General features: G+C 38.7%; 1 protein-coding gene across 2 annotated transcripts in view; it reads right to left on the minus strand.

Annotated features, from left to right (window-relative positions):
• lsamp (limbic system associated membrane protein) overlaps positions 1-23,777 on the minus strand; it is a 285,330-nt gene that overhangs the window by 134,370 nt on the left and 127,183 nt on the right. The window contains exon 2 of one of the 2 annotated variants that reach the window (XM_086081116.1): positions 3,309-3,387. In XM_086081116.1, the coding sequence (XP_085937242.1) occupies positions 3,309-3,387 (79 nt within the window). Of the gene's footprint in view, positions 1-3,308; positions 3,659-23,777 lie in introns of those variants that run through there. The other variant, XM_086081115.1, reaches the window with a different exon arrangement.

A 23,777-nucleotide genomic window follows, 5' to 3' on the forward strand; every position in this document is an offset into this window, starting at 1 on the left:
TTATGGCCCCAAAAAATAAATCCAATTTTGTAGCAATATAGTAAAAATTATTATTAAGCACAATTATTATTTTAGAGAAATCATCTGAGTTTTTACTGCACTGATTTTCCAAAATACAATATGAAAACAGTTAGCAGTGCAAAATTTAACTTCTAAAAAACACACACACACACACACACACACACACACAAATTGCCCAAGAACTTAACATTCACAAGGGGTTACCTGTATAAAATATGCTATTACATGTTGCAATCATAAAGTCCATTCCACAGACATTGATCCCATTCAAGGCAGTAACTCCTCATCTCCATTTTTGTCAACAACTTCTCTGGACATGAGTATGTGCCAAGGCTGGTAACGCTGCTAGTGAATGCTAATCTGTACTAACACTAAATCTCCTCTCCCTGCAGTCCAGCGGCGAGACTCGAGCTGTTGCTAAGAAATGGCGGATCCGCCAAGTCATTGGCAGAGAAACTCCGGTGTAAGGGCAGTATTATGTAAATTAGGCACACGCTTATGTCACAATCAGGAAGAATTCAGAATGGCTCACTTGAAGACACTATTTTGGAAAGATAAAATATTTACTGGGTAGATTAATTTCACACTTGGTAGATTAGCAGGTAAACCAATTATTTGTATACCAGCATTTTTAAAGTCAATTTTATATCACTCTTCCCCTTTAAAACAACAGGTCAAGCCTTAATAAAGATGCTGTTAGAAGTCAAGTGTTGTCAGTGGCACACATCTTGTGGGAAAATAACGATTTGTATGTCAGCTTGAAAAAAAGGCTTGTGCCCATGCTATCGAGGGTCAGATGTCCCTATAAGAAGATTCAAATGTTAAAGCAGCTTGCAGACAAATAGAAGATCTTTGGTAATCTTTGTCAGACACTTCATTAAAATCGTTACATAATCTTCATAAACTGTGTTGTATAGCCTTCTATAGGCACATGACGTGTGCAAATGTTAATCAGTGCAAATTGTGTATAACGCATGCGCTCAAAACCAATCTTCATTGCTCGATTAATCTGTTGATAGCCTTCTCAGGAAAAGAGAGTTCAGAGGTTAAGAATAGCTTAATCTTTACATTTGAGTCTGATTTACATCATGTTCGAGGCGAAATGAAACCGTTAAAAAAAAGCCATTTATACTCAGAATAATATGATGAGTAAACAGATTCAGTCTTACGATTACAATTAAAACTCAGAGGACAACTGTAATCCTGATGCGGACTCCGGTGAAGATTAGTTTGACACCCGTGATTAATACATTATCTTTCATTTTGCGCCTCTTCAGATGGATTTACACTGAAGTATCCCCAAATCACTGTCACAAATTAATGACTCATTTTTATTTCTTGCTTTGATTGTCGTTATCATCGTTTACAGTTTTGCATCTGTTTCCTGAATAAATTGCCAGCTGGTCTTCATGTTTAATCTCTGCTGCCCTTTGTATGGACTTCAATGTCACACCTTTTGCTAATGTTAAATTAAAGGAGATGTTTTTCATAGGAATGTTTTTTTTTTAAACAGTTTAAGAGTTTCCACATTCTAAAAAAGGCATTTGGCTTTTTTTCTAAATAAACTAAAGAAATGCAGTACAAGTTACATCTACTTTTTACATATGGTTGAAATCACTTCGCTTTGAGGGAGCCTATTCTGCCTGATGCGTAGCTAGGATGACAAAACTGTGAGGGTGAGGACAACTACCATTTGGTAATTTATGCTACAGGTATCAAAATAAATAAGATAAAGCAATCAATTTTAAATCAATCAAATTTATCAACAACTATTTTACTAATTGAGTACCGTATTTTCACGACCATAAAGCGCACCGTGTTACAAGGCGCAGTCACAATTACTGGTGCTATTTCTGTGTTTAACACACACATAAGGTGCACCGCACTATTGGGCACACGCACGGTTAAACATACGCTAGCTCAAAACACATGGTAGCATGCTATTATGCTAAAACATATGCTAGTGCTAGAGCATGATTTTGAAAAGGCCCCGAACGAAACAAAACTGAGTTTGGTTAACATATCTAATTGACGCTACATGTATAGCTATTTCCAACTGTATTGAGCAACTTTTTTTCTTTAAGCGATTTGCAACAAGTAAAGTGGCTTTTGTGGTTTTATTGAATACTTCTGGAGACATTCTCAACAGCAGATGGCAAATACTTTGTAATTCCCACAACATGGCTGTTTAATTTTGCACTTCAGTCGGCAAGCACTTTCAGAGATTCAAGTATTTCTATACAAATAATTAAAAAAGTAACATTTTCATAATATATCCCACACTATTGCTTATTTTTAATTATCTTATATGGTATGTAAAATGTAGCCAGGATCATTTCCTGTGTGCATTGAATTTATGACAAGCCAATCCCTGTGAAACCTCATGGGACCAATTAATAATTACATGAAATAAATAAATAAAATGCCTGTCTTGTAGAAGGTGTTTGGCATACAATAAAGTATTTGGTATCTTGGCAGGAGCCATGTATTATTACCGGTAAAGGGGAACGAACAAAGCTGCACATGTGTCATCATTTGAGACACAAGAGATAAACAAATCATTTTTACTCATCAATCATTATCCTGCTCACCTAAAAACAGACAGGTTGAAGTATACATTACAATATAATATGAAATATTATTAATATTTCATTTTCATTATTTACTTTATGTCGGGAGGGTTGCACTATAGCGCCCTCTATTGACAAGTAGCCACTACAGAAAAGGGAAGCAACGTGCCAAAAGAGAGAGGTGGAGTGGGAGGGCGGAATCATCGTCATTCATAATCTCCCACAAACGCATGGCTTGCATCACGTGGTTAATAACATCTGCCCTGCAGAGTTGACAGCTTGCATTGTGTAGGATGTGATTATGTTGGATGCTGTTACAGTAACAAAAAATGACTCTAACTAACAAACTGTAGTTGAAGACGGTATAATGCAAATTCATTCATTCATTCAAAATGATCTTACACCTTAATGTTGTGAAGCATGCACATACTTCTAACATCAGTGCCTTGCCGTGCACGCACCCTCAAGAACATCTCAGTCGCACTTTGCTTACTATGAGAGGAGACTCTTGTGTGATGAGCAAAGCGCCATAATTGTGCGCAAGTGATTCTCTCAAAACATGAATGAACAAACTCCGCACTTAAAGCCGCAACTGCAAATTCTTGGCAGGAAAAGTTACACATCCAAAACACCTTGCTAACACTGCTCAGCTAAAAAAATTACAGCGAAGTGATGCTGCGCGAGACCCAGCAAAGTTATAAAAGAAGACTTGTTTACCTTATAATGGCTGTGTCACCCTGGCGGACCGTGATGTTGTCGGTGGCCCGCTGCATATCCACACTCCGGACGGGGAACCCTGTCGGGATAAGACATAGCAGTCTGAAAAAAGAAGCCTGCAACTGCCTCCAAAATGATTTGCGTCCGACGAGCATTTTTAAAGCTCTGCAGCACGCGTTTCGGCAGCAATAGATCCACGTGAGATGGGGTACAAAATGAATTGGAGTAGTTGTCCAGAAGTCTTCAACACAGTCAGGTCCAGTACAGTCCAATAAAGTACTTAGGGTTGAAAACGTGCAGTGTTCTCCTCGCACGACAGACCAATGATGTGCGATGCTTTCGGCGTACAAAGTACTGTGGTATCTCTCACCCACCCCCACGCCCCCTCCCCTTCCCTCTCTGTTTTGCTCTCCTTCGCTCTCTCTGCTTATCCAGTGCCTGACTGTGATGATCCCTATTGGTTGTCGGGACAACAGCACCCCCCGAGGTCCTTTTAAGTGGCACACAGAGCAAGGGGTGGCCAATGAAGGGACAAGAGTTTTGGAGAAATACTTTGCTTATTTTTGTGTGTACACTACACAGTATTAATAATGAAACCATAGATTTGTTTCTAAAAACTATTACATGCAGACAAAAAGATTGTGAAGATCTATCACTAAACAGTTTTTCACCATTTATTTTCTTTGTGATTTATTTATTTTATTTATTGTCACATTATATTTACCATGGCCGAAGGTATTGCGTTTATCAGGCTCTCCCTGGCAGGGATAGCTAACAGCTAGCTATTTCACTCAGCTAGCCGGCTAGCTCTCATCAGCTTCCATTATTTTTTTTCTTTTTCTTTTTTTTTTAAAGAGCTCAGTATTGTTCATTCGGAAATGTCATCATCATTGCTCTTTATTATTATTATTTTTATATATATATATATATATATATATATATATATATATATTATATATATATATATATATATACATATATATATATATACATATATATATATATATATATATATATTTTTTTTTTTGTATGTGGGTGAGTATGTGTATGTGCGTGCGTGCGTGTATTTGTTAGCTCACCAAAAACCTATTAGAAAAAATCCCTTACCGTTCACCTAAACCGAACACCGCCGTCAGGAGACCCGAGGGGACCAAAGAAAACCAAGGAAGGTGAAATCCAGCACCGACCAGACATCACCCACCGGGCCACCCACCAGAATTCTTCCCCAACTCAAGAAACATCTAAATTCCAACAAATCCAAAAAAAATAAAAAATCAGGGAGACCTCAAGAGACCAAAGGAGAGACTGAGGAAAGGAAGGAAGGACAGACGAAGCCGAGTGAGATCCACAGACACCAGCCTCCACCGATTCAATGACCTGAGGAGGAAGCGGATTGTGTCTGAGTTTCGATAGATGCTGGTGTGGTGGATCTGGCATGCATGAAAATCTCCACCAAAGAGGGGAGCCGTCGACCCCTGCCAGGACATAGCAAGCGCAACACCTCAGGGGCCCCCAGGCCGCGGCAGCGCCAAAGGACGACCCCCGGGCCCCGCCAGGGCCACCGGCCGGAGAGCAAACCCAGGAGCAGGAGCGCCCCCCAACCCAACACGGCCCGCGCCCCCGACCCAACGCAGCAGGACGGGGCACTGCAGGCCCGCCAGGCACCCCACCGGCCCCCAACCCCCTTGTGTGTCTCCCCCTGTCAATGTCTCGTCAAATTTTATCATGTCCTCCTGTGCTTGTCATCCCGGTCCCCGGTGTTACCCAATCAGTAGTGATGGCAAAATGAAGCTTCATGAAGCATTTGCGATACTTTTTGACTCCTCTAGATGGTGCTCTTGGTCTAAAGATAAAGGCAAGTGCAATGAAAATGGATTACATTTGCATTGCATCTTTCAATCATGAGTGCCATCTTGAGGAGTCAAAAAGTATCGCAAGTGCTTCATGAAGCTTCATTTTGCCATCACTACCGTCCCCACTGTTTGCACTGAAGCTCCTGCCGGGAACTTTTCTTGAACGCTGGACAATGTCTCTGTGTTCTGACCATGGCATGGACACCTCCCGCGCGCTCACCCACTCTTACTAATATTGTTTTCATTTAGTATATACTAGTGTGAATTGTCTTTGAGTGCCCAAAAAGATACATTTTATTTATTATATTTATAATAATGATAATGATGATTCATAATTTTAAAGGTTCTCTTAACGATTTTAATATTGTTTTTTTCTTGTCACAAGGAAATTTTGAACATATTCAACAAGAAAAATCATTAAAGTAGTAGGTGATTGTTTAGCAAGCGTTTAGCGGACGTTTGCAAACCACTGCCTTTGCCAACACTCGCATACATTCACCCCTAGGATACAAGCTTTAACCTACAATCATTTATATAGTGTATGTTTATACTGCTCTCTAAAGTAGCGGTATTTGATTGACATTTAAAGTGTAGCTCCGGCGCGCCATTCCGAGTTATTGATGGGGAAACGGAGCAATATTGTAAAGTTTTATAAATATCTGGTGTTACCATTTTTGTGTCTAGTCAAAATAATTTCCCTTGGTTATTTTCATGCGCATCGCCATGTTGGAACGGATGTGACATCACCACGTTGACAGGCCATCACTCACACACTTTAGTTACTATTGAGTGATATGTCAAATCATTTCCCTTTGGATGTAAATCTGTCATCTAAACTCTGATATTTATTTATTATAATTTACTTAAACGGAAAGAATATAACCTGACCCGACAGACAGGTTCCGACTTGGATCAGCTATACATAAGCAGATAGCTTAGCCAGGCTGCTACAGCGATTTCTTCCTTTTTACAGTAAGCATGCACCTGATTGGCCGCGTAACCCATGTGACCACATCACCAGATATAATGTATGTATGATGTAATGATTGACAGAAAGGCTCTGGTTTTCAATGCGGAAGGCCTTTTTCACAAAAACCTGTGGGAAAACTAAAAACACAGAAAGTCCTTAAAGCCTATCTGGATGGATGGATGGATAGATGGATAGATGGATAGATGGATAGATGGATAGATAGATAGATAGATAGATAGATAGATAGATAGATAGATAGATAGATAGATAGATAGATAGATAGATAGATAGATAGATAGATAGATAGATAGATAGATAGATAGATAGATAGATAGATAGATAGATAGATAGATAGATAAAATGGGATATTCCTTAAATATTTCAAAAGACAGACTAATCCTGTTCTCACCAGAATAAAAATAAAAAGAACATTTAATTGGTATGGGGTATGATGCAACCAGCCTCTAAAAACTTTGAAGTATTTTTGGTCTCATTATCTGCATGGCATATTTATATATTATGTTCTGCTGACTCCCGACCTACTTGTTTCCCTCCCCATCATTCCATTCCATTAGCTGAACTCAAGCAGTTCCACAGAAAGTAGAAGAGAAAGCACGACCAAGGTTGTACATTGTGTCCTGTGGTATAAAGTTCGATCTGACAACAGTGATGACTGCGTGTAAGTCATCACTGAGTCCATTCTCACCTCCTCCATGCATCACCAGCTGGCACTTGGCGGCAAGGCAAGAAAGAATAATGTGCTGTAGTCTGCACGTCTGTAGGGCCTTAGGGTGAGCAGTAAAGATCGTGGTACCTCGACAGCCCCCTGTGGCAGAGAGCTAAAAGTACTCCAAGACTAAAGACGCACAAACATGCACCCGCACAGCTGGTTCCTGTGAACCCGGGCTATTGCGTCACAATTCATTCGAACCTCTACCAATGCCAGACTTTAAAAAATCACAACACACAACAAACACACCCAAAGAACACATGAAGCAGTCAAAACACTCTAAATCCGCTTTTACATAAATGACTAACCTTGTCAGGTTTCAGATGGCATAAGAGTGATTTAACATGCAAGCAGATATCCAAAAGAACTGTAGTTGTGATGTTCACTTTTTGAAGAGAATGAACTGTTTGTGAACGAAACGTTTTTAGTGGTTCAGGAGCGATCTACTTGCCTCTATGTGTTATGTTTGATCCCCACATCTATGGGATCACATTTCAACCCCAGCTTCACGTCTGTGTTACGTCTGCTTACATAATCACACACATATTGAGTTTTTGTGTTTCAAATCTGCCATCACTGTGTTATTGTAAAAGCTGCACAATATATACTAAGCCACATTTAAAATACTGGATATCGCACTGTTCTGTATGGGACACATACAAGAAAATTAAAAGAAGAAGAAAAAAAACAACTCCTCCTTTTTTTAAATATAATCATGCAGATTATTTATCACAGGGACACATATTTTATACTGTATTTGCTCACAAGTGCATCTTGGGTCAGCAAATCAGTAAATAATTTCTTTGGAATTTTCAGAATAGGACCATTAACGAATGGTAACAAATAAGCGGCTTAAAAATAATCAGATTGTTTTATGACTTTGATTTGTTTCAATAAATCTTTGGACAACAGAAGTCAGTTGCAAATGGTTTGGGTCATTTGCTGATGTAGATTCTCGTAACTGATGCCTGTGTGATTACACATAATCTACAAATTGCCAAAGTCTAACCTCAGCCTTTTGTTTCAACGTTTTTTGTCTCAACAGCGCAAAAAGACTGTGCACAGCCTCTTTCCACACAAACAGCATCTCCTCAATCTTCTTGGAAAAGAATTGCTTTGAGCTGGCCTTTTAGGGCCATCTCGCCTCTTACCATGCACTTCTATCGGAAAGTTAAAGGCACACACAGACCTTGTAGCAGAGGATTGGTTTACTTATAAGTGGAAATATGTTCAAGGTGAAATCCTTTGGAGGTAACAAATCCAATTCCCACTCTACTTTTGACCACAATGGTGTGTTTATAAAACTAAAATAACACACCTGCACGTGCAAGATTAAAAATAGTTCACTCAGTAGTAAATTTAAGTAAACTACAATTCTCAAACAACTGTTTGACCTTCCATCTTTTGGAGCTAGAGATGTGCAGTAATACTGAAGTAAATACACTCAAAATGAACCCCAAAAGTAAGTTCACGTACAAAGATGTAAATGAAGGAGGTTTTCGCTATAATTATATAGTTTTAGTTTGCTTTATGAAGCTAGTAGTAGCAATAGAAGTCTCAATTAGTTTTTGTTTTTCAAAAGTATTTCCATTTTTATTTTATTTCGTCAAAAAAAATAAAAAATGGTCCCTTACTTATTTTCAGAGGTGGGCACTTCTGTCGTTACGTCAGCCCGTTATTGACAGACACCCATATTTTTGGCAAGTGCTTTATAATGCAAAGTCTGGAATAAATACACGGACTGAGCACCAATGTAAGCAGGTAAACGTCCGTCGATCCAGGTCAGTACAGACGGTCCTTCTCAGTCTGAGTATTTCTTTTAGGCTTTGCATTATAAAGAACTCGCCGAAAATGCGGAAGCACTCGCCGAAAGGTGAGCATCGGTCAATGACGGGCCGATGTAACGACAGAACTGCTTGTTTTGTTAGTTTTTGTCGACTACAAAAACCTTCACAGGCACTGAAACACAGTAAACAGCAGAGTCAAACAATAGTCATATCTCATCCCAGAGGGAAACACACACACACACACACACACGCATGCACGCATGCACGCACGCACGCACGCACACACTCTCTTTTCTAAATGGGCCTGGGCATTCACATGCGTAGCGCTTTTCCATCTACAAGGCACTCGAAGAACTTCACACTGACTCCTCATTTTACCTACTGATGATGCAGTATCAGGAGCAACTGGGGGTTCAGTATTTTGCTCAAGGACTCACAGGGGCCGAGATCAAACCCACAACCGTTAAGTTGGGAGATGACCACTCTACCACCAGAGCCATGCCGCCTCTGATATAATACAGACCTATACTCCAGTCATGCATTGGTTAATAAAGCGACATGTGCTTCAAATGTTGTATTTAAATAAGGTGTTCATGTGTACCACTAACAAAACTTGTTTCATTGCACTAAAAAAGAAGACTAGCAATACTGCAATTTGCCATTTTATCCTTTCTGCCATATTCACAGTGATGAATGTAGTAATTTCTTGGTAAATAACATATTTTGCTCTGGCCCCAGAGTGCATAGAACCTACATATATATTCCACCTAAAGTCTATTCAAAACTATAAATATATACATGCCCGGAGGACAAACATGCTCACTGCCTCTGTGCCTCATTCCCTGAAATTAATAATGTAGACCTGCTCATTTTGTGGTATGAAAAAAATCAGTCCCATGCTTCGGTTTTCTCAGAGGACTATAGAGCCAAAAGCTTATCTGCCTGCAGGCCCTCACTTCTCATCTGCATTCTCTAATCTGCATGTTGCCTCAGTTCTCTTAATTAGGAAGCTACAGACAAGGAAGCAGAGATGTTGAGATTTGGGGATTTGAGATTTTGGAGATTTTATCTGAGATTTGTCTCACATCTTGATGATCTCTATTACAAAAAGAAAATTAAAAAATCCGAAAAAATGGCTTGCATATATGCCGGCATTTTAGGGGCATAAATATTAGCGAAATATTAGCAACAACAGAGAATTACAATAAAGAACAAATGAATAATTAAGGCAAAAGGAAAAAAAATGCCACAAGCTACAAGAGTCCATCATTTTGCTCAATACTACTGTTGGTCAGAATGTAAAAACGTATTTCTTGGCATCCGGGGTTGTGGATCAGTTGGTAAAGCGGGTCGTCCTTGGGCAAGACACTGAACCCTAAATTGTTCCCAGTGGGCCTAACAGCACCTTGCATGGCAGCAGCTGCCCCTTGGTGTATTAATGTGTGCGTGAATGGGTGAATGTAAACATCTAAGTGGATGATGTAAAGTTGTAAAGTTTCTGTGTGTGGCGGTCCTTCTCAGTCGGTGTATTTAAAAATAATAATAATAATCAAGTGTATACATTCATTTTATACTCTAAGTTGCACTTTTTTTTTTGAGACATCAATGTTCATTTAATTTTTAGAAATAAAGTACTTTTTTGTGATATATCAGTGAGAGAGCAAAATATTTTATCACTTCAATTTATTTTGTGACTGAGCAAGATTTTATGACTTGACTTACGAATTGGTCCATCCAAGTAATGACTTGGCTCAACTTGCGTGAAATTTGGTTGCGACTCGACTTTTTTTTCCCACGATAACTTAAGATTTGCTTGAGACTTGAATGTTACGACTTGAGACTTACTTGCGACTTGGCTTCCCAAAATCTTGTCCTGGAGGACCGGAGTCCTACAGGTTTTAGATGTTTCTGTCCTTCAACACACCCAATTCTAGAGCTCAGGATCCTTATCAGTCAATATGAATCAGGTGTGTTGGAGGACGGAAAGGTCTGCAACCTGCAGGACTCCGGCCTTCGAGGACCATGATTAGGGAAGCTTGATATACAGTATATGACTACTTACTCTCACTTCTGCAAATACTTTACCTAAGTGTGCAATGCTTGCACTCACAACATTACAGTTCAAAATTAAATTGTACGAAAATACATTATGCTTATGTTCTTAACTGGATTACTTTCAGCACCAGGGGCATAACAGCACAGGTGCAAATCTGAAATGCTGCAAAGCATTCATAAAACATGATCATTACTGCCATAACAATCTACAAACATGGCTAAAAAGTCTCTAAAATCTGGACCAAAACAATTGCAAAAACGTTTGAGATAATCCTCAAATTCAATCCATTTAGACTACAGGGAACAAGCTTGGGGTATCCAATTAAGTATTTATGGTTTGAAATTTTTTTTTTGAATCATTTATTTGTTTCTGTGTTTTCCCCACTAAGAAACCGTGTTCTGAAATCAGAACCAATTTAAGTATTGATTCTCATCCTGTAACGGAATGTATTCCAGATTCCATTGTATCATTAAAATATGTCAGGTTCCACAAAGTGTTACCTTTCAATGCATGTTATACAAAACAGCTTGATTCCACCAGGTTTGCCTGTCAGAGCTGTAACTCACAAAAATGCCCATTCATTTGCTTTTCTTAATTTTATGCTCATACAAAACTTCTATCTCTATTCTGTTTCACTAGCTATTAAGTTCCATCAATTCAAATTAAAACAAACAAACAAACAAACAAACACATAACAATGTGCTCATTGAAGTAACTGCATGTATATATTAAACGGGGGCACGCATGAATTCAAATGGTTTATCGTCCATGAAATTGCATATAATGGAAATTTGTTTACGGCTGATGCGCTGATTATTACCCATGGGCGGAACAGAGACGGAGGCAAAAGACGCCGAAGGATTTGTATGTGTGTGTTGGAAAGGGTGATTTTGTGTGGGCTGGGTGTTAAAATGGATGGCAAGTCTGCATGTTTGAGCATGATTATATGGCATGCTTTTTATAACTAAGTTCAATTCTTAATTACACCTTGAGTGAGGAATGAAGGCAACGAGCCAAACTACATTTAATAAAAATAAGATGGTTTTCTTCTGATCAAAGTGATTTGAAAAATAAGACAACGATGAATGTTTCCATTTACACATACATATTTAACATCCAGGCAAATAATGAGATGACCAAAATGATTTATTCTTTATACTTCATGCCATCTTCCACAAATCATAACCGTGTTGGAAGTTTAATCTCCCTCTACTTCTTTTTAGCTGACGTGGCACATATATACAGCCACTGCATGGCAACCGAGTCAAAGCCTCCCTCACATCCAAGCACATATCTCAGCCTCATTTATTTATGACTTCCCCCCAGCTCCCTTTCACTACTCTGGCTTTTTCAAACTGCTCACCACCTCTGCCACACTCTCCCTGCACTTTTCGGTGCTCAGCTATTTCCCAGCTTTTTAAGAGTTCCCCTTGTCTGAAAGACAGCATCAAGCCACAGTCCCATTTGGCACTAGCATTTCAAGACCAGGTGGTTTGGGAGGCTTTTTTTCCCCCTATGATGCAGAGAGAGGCTTGGGAATTTCTTCAGTCAGCACTTGTACAGAATGCATCTATACCTTTTAGATGCATTCTGTTGTACAGGTGCTGGTCAGAAAATTAGAATAGGGAAAGTCCATTCATTTCAATGATTTGTTTCAAAAAGTGAAACTTTAGTGTTATATTAAGCCCGTATCTCACTGAGCAGCGCAGGCTTGCGTGGGCATAGCGTGTTGCTTTTTTTTCCTTTTTTCGGCAGGCTTCCTTCAGTGTTGCAAAACGTGCAAAGTCACTTGCCACACGCTCTCAAACCCTCTTTATACTTTCAAATCATTTTTGTTGTCACAATCAAAATCAAATTTTCAAATCAAAATTTCTTCAAAATGCTGTTTGAGCATCCAGCTAGTGATGGCAAAATGAAGCTTCATGAAGCATTTGCGATACTTTTTGACTCCTCTAGATGGTGCTCTTGGTTTAAAGATAAAGGCAAGTGCAATGAAAATGGATTACATTTGCATTGCATCTTTGAATCATGAGTGCCATCTTGAGGAGTCAAAAAGTATCGCAAGTGCTTCATGAAGCTTCATTTTGCCATCACTACATCCAGCTTCTTTCGCAATTTCTTTTTGAGAGTTTTTCTCATTGTCAATGAGGGTTTTCTGCACTGCCGTCAGCAGTCTTCCTCATGATTCTAAAGCTTACTAAACCAGATTTGAGACAATTTAAAGTTGTTTTAGCTGACAATATTGGGACACGAGGAGCCTACAATGTTGTCACAACATTCTAATTTTGTGAAAGCTGTTTTTTTTCTTTATTTTTTTGTGTCTTTCTGTCATAATCATAATCAAAATTGAAACAAATAAAGGCTTGAAATATTTCAATTTGTGTAAGGTGAACTAATGTAACATACAAGTTTCACTTTTTGAAAAAGATTATTGAAATAAATGGACTTTTCCTCGATTGTTAAATTTTCTGACCACGTGTATATTATGCATGCAGGTCCTCAAAGTCAGAACTGCTATGAATGGTTTTCCCTGTCAGATATACCTTGTGTGAATGTGAATGAACAGACAAATGATGTTTACTACCGTCCACAAAACCCGTGGTCAGCGAACCCGTGTCGGCCCATGGGTGGGACAAAGCTGGGCTGTGAAATTTCTTGGACCAAAGGGAAACATTTGATCAACTCTGGTGTTTAAAGGTGCTGCCACACCTGCTACTTGCTTTCTATGGTCATTTGGTGGGCTTGTATACAATGTCCCCTAAAATATGCTTGTTAAATTAATAATCTGATCAAGTTTTTATCACCATAATTATATCCAGGTATGGCGTGAGCATATGCGAGCATCTTTTTAGCTGATGATGCATTCGCTATTGTTGTTGCACTAATGTGGATGCAACGCAATACAGAATACATAAGAAGTGGCTATAGAGATGTTTACAATAACAATCTGCACATATGAATTGTTTTGTCGCCTTTACAGATTAGGATACTATGGAGTCCCTCTGGTGCCAGGGTATGAATTTATTTTTTCTAATCTGTACCCACATTTTAGTATCAAAGTTCTCACAGTCATGCCATAATGGCATGTAACAGTATCAGACAAAAACTTGGACTACTACCACTAGTGTAGTATTTTTCCTGCAGACATACCACAGCAAAAGTGTGTTATTTTACCAAGCGACAAATACCAAAGAAAAATAGTATCTAGCGAGTACACTCACCACAGATAGTTGGATATCACAAGCTATACTCAGAGCTACGTAAGCATTATGGCACAGATTGTGAGTGGGAGATGACCATTTTTGCACTTCAAACTTAAACAAGGATTTGCTAGAAACACCCAGGGCCTAACATTGCAGAGATGCTCAAATCTGCCATTTCAGAATGGGGGATCAACATGACAAATGGCATTGCTGCTTTCCACATACAAACATGGCTGCAGTAGTGAGACAACTGGGCTCCACATGTTAACTGTTTCAAAGTTCAAATGTAATATATTGCATGCTTGCGTAACTGCAATTAAAGGGACTGCAACATGAAAAATCAACTTTTTGGAGATTTTAGCCATGTTAAAATGCTAATTCCTCACCAAAAACATGACCAAAGTTGTGCTTTCCTCCATTCACCCCTGTATGAGAAATTCTAGGTTATTCTGCTCTCCAAGCACCAAGCACTTTCTGCTGTCCTCTTTGGTTAAGTCCTATCTCTTGCATGGGAGAAATTTTCAATGCTCAGAGATTCCAACTTCTTCCTATCCTAGTTTCTTTTTATTTGATTGTTATTTGAAACACTCTAATAATAATAATAATAATAATAATAATAATAATAATAATAATAATAATAATAATAATAATAATAATAATAATAATAGGGCGGCACGCTGGTTAGTACATCCGCCTCCCAGTGCAGAGGATGTGAGATCGAGTCTGGGCTCCGGCCTTCCTGGGTGGAGTTTGCATGTTCTAAGAAAATGGATGGATAATAATAATAATAATAATATGATTAAATTATTGGAATGATTGAAACAAATGTCTGCAATTGGCTGGCGACCAGTCCATTGACAGCTGAGATAGGCTCCAGCATGCCTGCAACCCTTGTGAGAAGCGGTTCGGAAAATGGATGTATGGATAGATGAAATAAATGTACATACTTTAAATGATTCCCACAAAAATGAAAAAGACTGAAATAACAGAAACCATGATATACTGAATGTATGAATGACGATGATGATTATTTTATTGCTCTAATTATAACCGCTACAAATCTCACTCCACACCTGCAGACAGTCATTAATGGTGACATGAACATATAGTCAGTGTACCTTATACATTAGGAGGGCTGCACATCTGTATAGTATTGATCATTTCTTTTAACTATCAACCAGTAAAATAAATTGCTTGAAAATGAGGAGCCTAAAACTAAAATGATTCCATAGCTGTTTAAAATAAAATGTGACGCAGCAGGTAAAAAAATGTGTTTTCATGTTCTAGTCATTTTGATATGGCTCCATGCTATCTTTCACTGTAAAGCAACAACTTTTAACAACAAAAATACATATTTAGATGACATTTGTTTAACTGCCCTGAAAGTTCTGTCAAAGCAGGAATGTATATTACAAAGTGAGAAAGAAAGGTGTGTGGCAAGCGAGATCGAAAGGTGTGAACTGTGAACTCAAGCATGTTAACCCAGTGGACAACAAAGCAGGAAGATTTTCTTTGATCTCAACACTTTGAACATTTTGTCAGTCTTGTACTTTTACACCAATGAACAAAGATATTTCACTATCAGAAGAGTTTCTTGTGAGCCTGCAAGTTAGCACAGATATCAGTTGGCATGTTTTTACAAAGTAGATATAAAAAGTTATTGCAGGAAGCCAATGCGCCGCGAAGTGTTTAGAAAATACATACATAAATAAATAAACACATAACAGAAATGAGAGCAATACAAATCCCATGCACTTATCCCATAATTTAGAACATGACTCTCTAGCACAGTGACGCACTAATGATGACACTATTGCAAATAACAGCAATAACAGCACCATGGTAAGCACTGCTGCTTGAAGTGTGCGGAGCTACAAATGCACAAGCACAAACATATGAGGGAAAAAAAAGCCAAAGCTTAAATCAAAGAGACTTCAGCTTTAGCAGATTTAAAATAGTACTTCATTAGGTAGAGCATACTACAGAATCAATTGAGGAAAATAAAAGAGCTGTTTTTTGTTTTATTCATTTTTTTCCTTTTTCGGACACATTATTACAGGTTACATAGCATCATATCGTTTGCAACATTGACATCCGAAAGAAGGGCTGACGGGTAGAAGCCATGGCTTATTAGTAACCCGTCCCCATCGATTCTTACTGTACACATCAGTCATATACATTTATTATAAAGGTAATTGATTAATATTGCAGCTCTCGCCGGAGGGCCACGGCGCGGTTTAATCTGGATACCTGTAACTATCACATCGTTCATACGAAGATTCAGTTCCAAATCATCTACTTTTTGTTCCAAGGCGACAATCTTTTTCTTGTGTATCTTTCTTCAACTGCTAAATTTCCTGCAGAAGTGGCACGATGCTCTTTTTCATTTCAAGTATTTCGGTGGCCATTTCGTTGAGTTTTGCAACAGAAGATTTTATCTCCTGTCTCGTCAGCTCTTTTTCCGCCAGGCATATTTCAACAGTTGTGGTTATAAATCCCAATGTCAAAATAGTTAGAAGTCACAAGCGAGTGCAGGAGCGAGTACAGATGCGTCCTTCCTCGACAGAGTAAATATGTCTGCTACAGAAATCAGGCTCAGCTATAAATACAAAAAAAGTACACTGCCAAGAGTGGTATTCTTTAGGTAAATGCTGAGATAAACATCTATTTACTTTCCGTCATCATTTTATTCTTCAGCTCATAGCAACACATTGAAAGGACAAATACGCTGCGCGCTTGGTGCATGTGCGCTATAGACGAATCTAAAAACTCAAACAATGTTTTTGGTCCAAAAACGAGAAAATAAATCAAAATTGTTGAGAAGAATTTGATCCATGATATTGATTTTCTCAAACCTAAGTCTGCTGTCCTCGGAGAGAAAGGAATTCAGCAATGATGTTGCAAAGTTGTATTGACAAGACATGCTCTTCAAGCACCTACAAGGCATGCGATCTGATTGCTCTGAAACGTGCTTACGGCCCCGAAAGAGCATATTTACAGTCCATCGTATTTTGGCGAGAATGAGTTCTTGCTATTTACTCTGGTTTATCCACACATACCGAAACTATGATTATTGACTTAATTGCAGACTTCAACTTAGGCGTGAAAGATAGTGTGAATGGCTGTTTGTATGTGCCCTGAAATTTAAGAGTGATTGGTCCGTGTTGTTCCCAGCCACTCGCCAAGTTAACTGTGATCATTTTCAGTTTTGTGTGTGAGTTGTATATAAAATAGCTGAATGGATTGTTTTGATGTACCAGCACTGTAGTCATCAATTTACTGCATAAAGAGTGAAAAGGGGTCTTAACGCTTCCAATTTCACATGATTTGCATTCTCCAGTCAACTGTTGGTTATGTGTTTGATGTATAGGCTGCTAAAACACACACATTGCTTGGAACATGGAAAATATTCTGTTTTTGAACATCACAAGCAAAATAATTAATTTTCAAGAATTGCTACTGTATTCAAAATATGTCTGTGTGTATGTCACCCACAAAAATAAAAATAAATACGGGTTACACGACAAATGCGGTCAGACAAAGCAGCTGTGACTGGAGTGCACTTCTGTTGAATTGATAGATTGTTTGTCTCCACAAAGTCATACAATGAAAGCAGATAGATGCAAGGTCAATGGGCAAAGTTGTAGTGTACAACAAAAATACGGAAAATTGGGACTCGGTTATATTGGGAGAATAATGGGGAATGAAGCCGTCCGTCTCTATCACCAACCATCTCAAGGCATGGAGTTACCTACACGTTTTTCAGGTTACACCATTTTTTCTGAGATTGTTCTGGGGGGGGAAAAACAATCAAGGACAAGGCTTTCTACAAGACTTGTCCTACTTTACAAAACAAGGCGGATGTGCAGGTTGTGGCACAGTTGAGCCTGAAGCACAACCATAAATCACCATAATATGGTTGATTTTAGTGAACAGCTCTGATTATACCTAAGATGGATGTATACGATTTAGGGTTTGAAACAAATGGTCTAACTCTAACCCAAGAGTGGACAAAGTATGGATGGGAGGCACCATGCGGCTCACTCTGTTCTTTTACCCGGCCACGGAGCATTTACATTATTAAGTAAGCAAGTAAGTAAACAAACACAACAACAACACATTTTTCAATTTTTGCCATTTTTATGAGATTTTCTTACTTAAATTTGCAGTTATTCTTTTTTTTCTATTATTATTCATATTATTATTACTACTACCCTAAATATTGCCTAACCCCTATCATATCCCTATCATCCATATTTCTGGTAAATATTAAGATAAACATAATAGCATCTACAAATGGCCTGTTCCACCTCTCCGTTTTAAAAATCAAATGTGGCCTGGGCACCAAAGTTTGCCTACACCTGGTTTAACTCAACTACTTTTTTGTGTGAATATTTTATCCAGAGATACTTAAAAAATATATATTCTTCTTCTTCTTAAAACGTATTAGAGAGGAAGCAAAACATAAATTGTCCAACTCTGTCTCAACTTTTGGTTGCCATATAATTTGATCTGCACTGTCAATAAAACGATGCTTCATTTACTCATTTGGCAATGGTAGAGCCTCCGTTGCTGAGTTGGTCACGCGCAAATTGTTGTGTAGCAAGTGACTGGTAGCATCAATCATTTTTTGGCCTCATTAGAAAACTTTGGCCTGCCCATATGGCAGAGTGTTCATGGTCACTGCCTCCCAGAGGACAAGATTTGGCTCGCTCTTGTTTCACAGATGTTCAGCACCGGTCTTGCTGATTGTATTACAACACTTAGTGTGCATGCCTGTGGGGCAGTACAAGTCTTGCGGAGATGGGCACAGATGAGAAACTTACAGTGTCTTTTTCACATAAGCACACAAACACAGTACTGTAGTATTACACACGCATCTGGTGAGCTGACTGAGGAAATCAGTATCTCCCAGTTTGCAAAGGGCGAGAAGTGGGATACACAATTACAGTACTTATACATAGAGACAATATACAGTCACTAGGGTTATTATAGTTATGAAAACAAGTAAAAAGAAAATGAAAATCATTTTTGAAGATAATTGACATTTTGAAGATAATTTATATTTTTAAAGTGATTTCTTTGCTAATACAATACATAAACCTTTAAGGTTAATTTTGATTGTATTCATTGCGGCACTACTGGTTTTGCAAGAGCCGTACAGCCATAAGGCACACCGGAGTTTGAACAGTCGTCATTGAGAAGTACAAATGTATTGGGGAGATGTATGTAGCCCGTCAGTTTGCAAGACACGTTTGACGCTCATCATTTGTCACTCAGCTCAGTTATTGCGAGGTAATGTGTACTCTCATTTTTTTGTTCATGTATAAACACATTGTTGCTGTAAGTTGCAGCTAAAATAAATCACAAGCATTTTTCATCTAGTCAATCCATTTTTCTGTCTGTCTGTCTATAACAGTTGCAAATAAAAGCAAGTGCCTTGTAGTGGAGTGGAATACAGTAACTACTTTTCAAGGGGAATAACATCCATAAATCTGAAAAGTCCAATTGAAAAGTCTGCAACTTGCAGCAAGGAAAGAAGTAAGGTCTTAAATATTTTTGGAGGTGGTGATGAGCGAAGTCATGTCCATTGGCCTGTAACCAAGTTGGCTCTCTTCACTCCCACAACGGCGCAAATACAAAAAGAAAGAAAACTCCAGTTAGAGCACGCTTTACACAGAATGTTGGCAATATACAGTACCCTGTATTCAGTTTGTGTGGGTGTGTATGTGCAAAAGCAAAAAAGTGTAGTGTGAAGGAGGATCGGAGAAGATAAAACAAAAGTAAAGCAAGTGAACACAAAGAAAACAATTGATTGAAGCATTTTTGTGCAATGAGAAGGAAAAGAAAGGAGGAGAAGATAAACCTGAATTCCAGGCCCTGTAATGAAGAAGTCAGCGACTAACACATGCATACATTCAAAGACTCATTTTCTTTCCCATGTGTTTTGGCTAGGTTTTGCATATCATGACATTTCCACATCTTTGTGACTTGAATGACTTAGATGAGATCTGGCTTTGAGGCAAACACTGTGATTAGGATATTTCTCAAGGGAAAGCTTTCTATCCTAGCAACCAGGCCTTGTGTAAAATATGTACCTCACTAAGCCATTATAATTTACCTTCTGTCATTTCTTGTTTTCATACTGATTGCAGGGATTTTTTTGTGTGTCTTTTCTGCATTAATCCTTTGTCAAGGTCCAAATGAGTTATTTGACAGGAACATAAAGGTTACGTTCAGACTGCAGGGCATGTCGCCCAATTCAGATTTTTTGTTGAGACAGTCCTCCAATTAATACGACCACATAGGTCGTTTTGAAATATGCCAAATTATGACCAAGTGTTACGTATTGTAGTTTAGCGACCTATCAGCCATGTAAATAGCGAGAATATATAGACAAAAGTCAACCATAAGTGTACTTACTAGAAATCAAACCGGGGTGGTATGGTCGGAAGACGAGTGTCTATCCGACTAAGCTAACAGACCAGTAATTATTTACGTTTTGACTATGTGTTCTGTAACATCAACCGTACTACAACATCACAGCCTCTTACTAACCCCAACCGTTAGTGTCCCATTTAAAGACGTAACATGTACAATTTCACTGAAAGCCTAATACTAACCCCAACCATGTCCCCGGTGACGATGAATTGACATACATGTTAACACAAAATAAAATAAAAATAATTACAGGCCTGTTAGCTGTAACAATCCGCAGTGTAGCATCGCGCCAGAGGGTGGCGCTGAGAACTCCACAGTTTTTTTGTTTCCTTTTAATAAAGTGAGCCTGTGGACTTCCAGTTACTTTGTTGCACTCCAGTCTTTGCTGTCTGGCTGCGCCGTCCATTGCGGATCAGTCACCGCGCGTTACATAGCTCAGTAAAAAAGACGACCCGGGTTTGAGTCCCATTGAATCCACTTATGGTTCACTTTACTATCTTTTCACTATTTACATAGCCGATAGAGGTTACTACAATACGTATTACTTGGTCGTATTTTGGTGCATGGTAAAATGACCAATATGGTCCTATTGTTGGAGGACTTGTGACATTCAATCTTTTTATGTACCTGTTAACATGACAAAAAAAAAGTGATTGAACCATATCAGTGATGTGACACGCATGGTCACAAATCACGACATCAAGTTACACATACAAAAATTGACGTCACACATAGTGTTTACAGAAGTAAATAGTGTCTCACGTGTATGGGTTTCACCTTATCTGGGGGCCCGTCCAGACGGAAGCAAAGCCGGCTTCGTTCCTCAAACCAATCTCGTACACACAGAAGCATTTCAAGACTTGCGTGTGTCCAAAAAAGGACGCTGAGCACGTTTAACGGCTGTAATGTATATGTCAAGTCTGCAGTGGCGCTGTAGAGCAGCCACAGGGAGTTAACGGAAAGCGTAGAAGAAGAATTAGCAAAGGAGATTAATACTACTTTATTGCAATCTACAGAGCAAACATGACTTTGCATGTATCAAAACATGAAAAAGACGAACACAGGAGAAGTGACAATGGCGGGTGATTCAAGTACAATACCGCTTGTTGAACGTGGGAATAAAGAAGCAAAATATTTAGTTGCAAAAGCATAAGCAAACTAAGGAGGCTGCACAAAACGACTATGACACGGCTATCTGCCATTGTTGTTGACAGACTGACGGTTCGCGCGCAGTCATGCGAGGATTGGCGCATACGTCATCAATCTGCGACAATGCATCGTCATCAAGCTGTTACTATTACGTCATGACTTGAGAAGCATCCTGCATATGGCGTCCAGATGGACGCGTACGGGGCGCGTTTAGAAAAATGTTGCCACTCTGGAGCCCGGTTTCAAAAGTGATCGGTTTCAAGCTGTGAACAAAGCGGGAGGAGGAAGAAATGTTTTGAGGATATGAGACGACGCTCCTTGATCTCTTCATATCATGGAGACGTCTAACCTGGCAAGAGCCAGATTGATCATTTGAATTACTCAAATGAGTTCTCCAAAATATCAATCTGGGCCTTCTCCAACGTGATCTTCTTGGGAAAGGCGTGACATTCTATACTATAGAATGTCTATAATATAGAATATATATAACATTTTGAGCTGATTGGACGATGTGGCAACAAAATGTTGTCGTAGTAGGTTTAAAAAAAGAAGAAAAGAAAATGAATAAACCACAAACATCTTTACTAGCTAAAAATGCATGAAGCGCGCCTTTTGCTGTTCTTTCGAAAAGGAAACCGTGAGCAACATAATTAATTCCAGCGTCCATGCATTCATCCACCAGTGAATTGATTCCTAACTTGTTTTTTATGTTGACACGAGTAGCGAATGGGGGTTCTGGGTTCTAGTTTGAACTCTATTAATGGTGTTCTACCAGCTATTTTTTTTCTGTCTATTGAACAACCCTTTAAGTATGACGTAAAATGTCCAATGTACATCTGACTGCTTATCAGATTAAGAATCTTTAAAGTAGTGTTCCATGGCCATCTTTGTAATTCAGTAAACACTAAAAACACTATATCTCAAGGTAAACCCTAGATATTGAATGATGTCCGACAAAAGGTGATGTGGGCAGCAATCAACTTATTGTCATTTGAGTAATATTACGCACATGCACACAAATATATTTACAGTAATGTTCTCATTTAAGCATACAGTATAGGGTACACTTTGGGTTGGAAAGTTATGCCTTATGTACTACCGGGCTTTTATGCTTGGGTGATGGTTTCTCTGATAATGACACAAGAGCGCTCACTTGTGACTGCAGTCCCAATAGAGGCCAAGCACTTCCCTAGATCAAGATAAGGAGGCAGTGACTGTATAGGTTTGTATGCTTGAGCGTTTCCTTTCCTGTCCCTTCATTAATATTGATGTCTCCTCATCTTTCATCAGGTGAGGGAGTATAGATAGTATTTTAAAATCATGTAATTAATTTGTAATGCTATTGACCTGAGTCACTACTGTTATATGCAGAACATAAACAATGTTTTTTTTTTCTTCCTTCTGCCAAAATACTGGAAATTATTTGTCATTCTGTCAACAATTCCTAAAAAACTAAACAAACCAAAAAAGCCATAACATACCAAATTATGTGTCTGACAGAGCAAGGAAACACCCCACCCTCCACCGCTGTTTTTTACAGGCAAGATAAGACTGCAGTTGGTTCAAGTTAATGTGAAAAGGCAGGCTATACCGGAACGAGGCAAGTAGATAATTGACTCTTGTGGACTGGCGATAACATTTAATCCCCACCATAACCTCAACAAAAACGTGAACTCCTCTTCAAATTAAAGGAATAAACTAATTGGCATCAGCTTCAGTATTATCCAACTCTTAACGCCTCAAATCTCTTAATTGGCACAGTATGAAGATGTTTTTTCGAAAATGTCCTGACATCACATCAAATCGGCAAGTTTGTGCTCAGGATGTGTAAGAGCATTCGGCACATGTTCATTAACTTTGCCAGTGCCAAGTCTTTGCATTAAGGATGAATTAAAAATGTATGTTACAAGACTGATAAAAAAAAAAGTTTTACGTCAAGACTCTCTCAAACTCTTCAAAAGATAACCATTTTTCAATTTAAATCAAATTTTTACTTTGTAGCTTGTGTCACAGGAACAACTGGACTTTTTAAATAGAAAAATAAATAAGTTCAATTTGTTCAAGACTTGTTTTCACAGTTGAGACTGGAAGAACAATGGTACAGCCAACAATTGTGAGCTTCTAAGAACTTTATGTGACAGCTGTAGCATATTTTAGAAAAACGAATTGCTGCACACAGCGCCGCGTATCTGGCTGGGACTTACCTGCTCACAAATGCATGCATTGCTTAACGTGCCCTGTGAAAAAGACTTTCACTTCAGTATTGTTTTGATTGTGGCG

The sequence above is a fragment of the Leptonotus elevatus genome, chromosome 7 (genome assembly GCF_054856555.1).
Source record: "Leptonotus elevatus isolate MCC_2025b chromosome 7, RoL_Lele_1.0, whole genome shotgun sequence".
In the NCBI taxonomy this organism is placed as follows: Eukaryota; Metazoa; Chordata; class Actinopteri; order Syngnathiformes; family Syngnathidae; genus Leptonotus; species Leptonotus elevatus.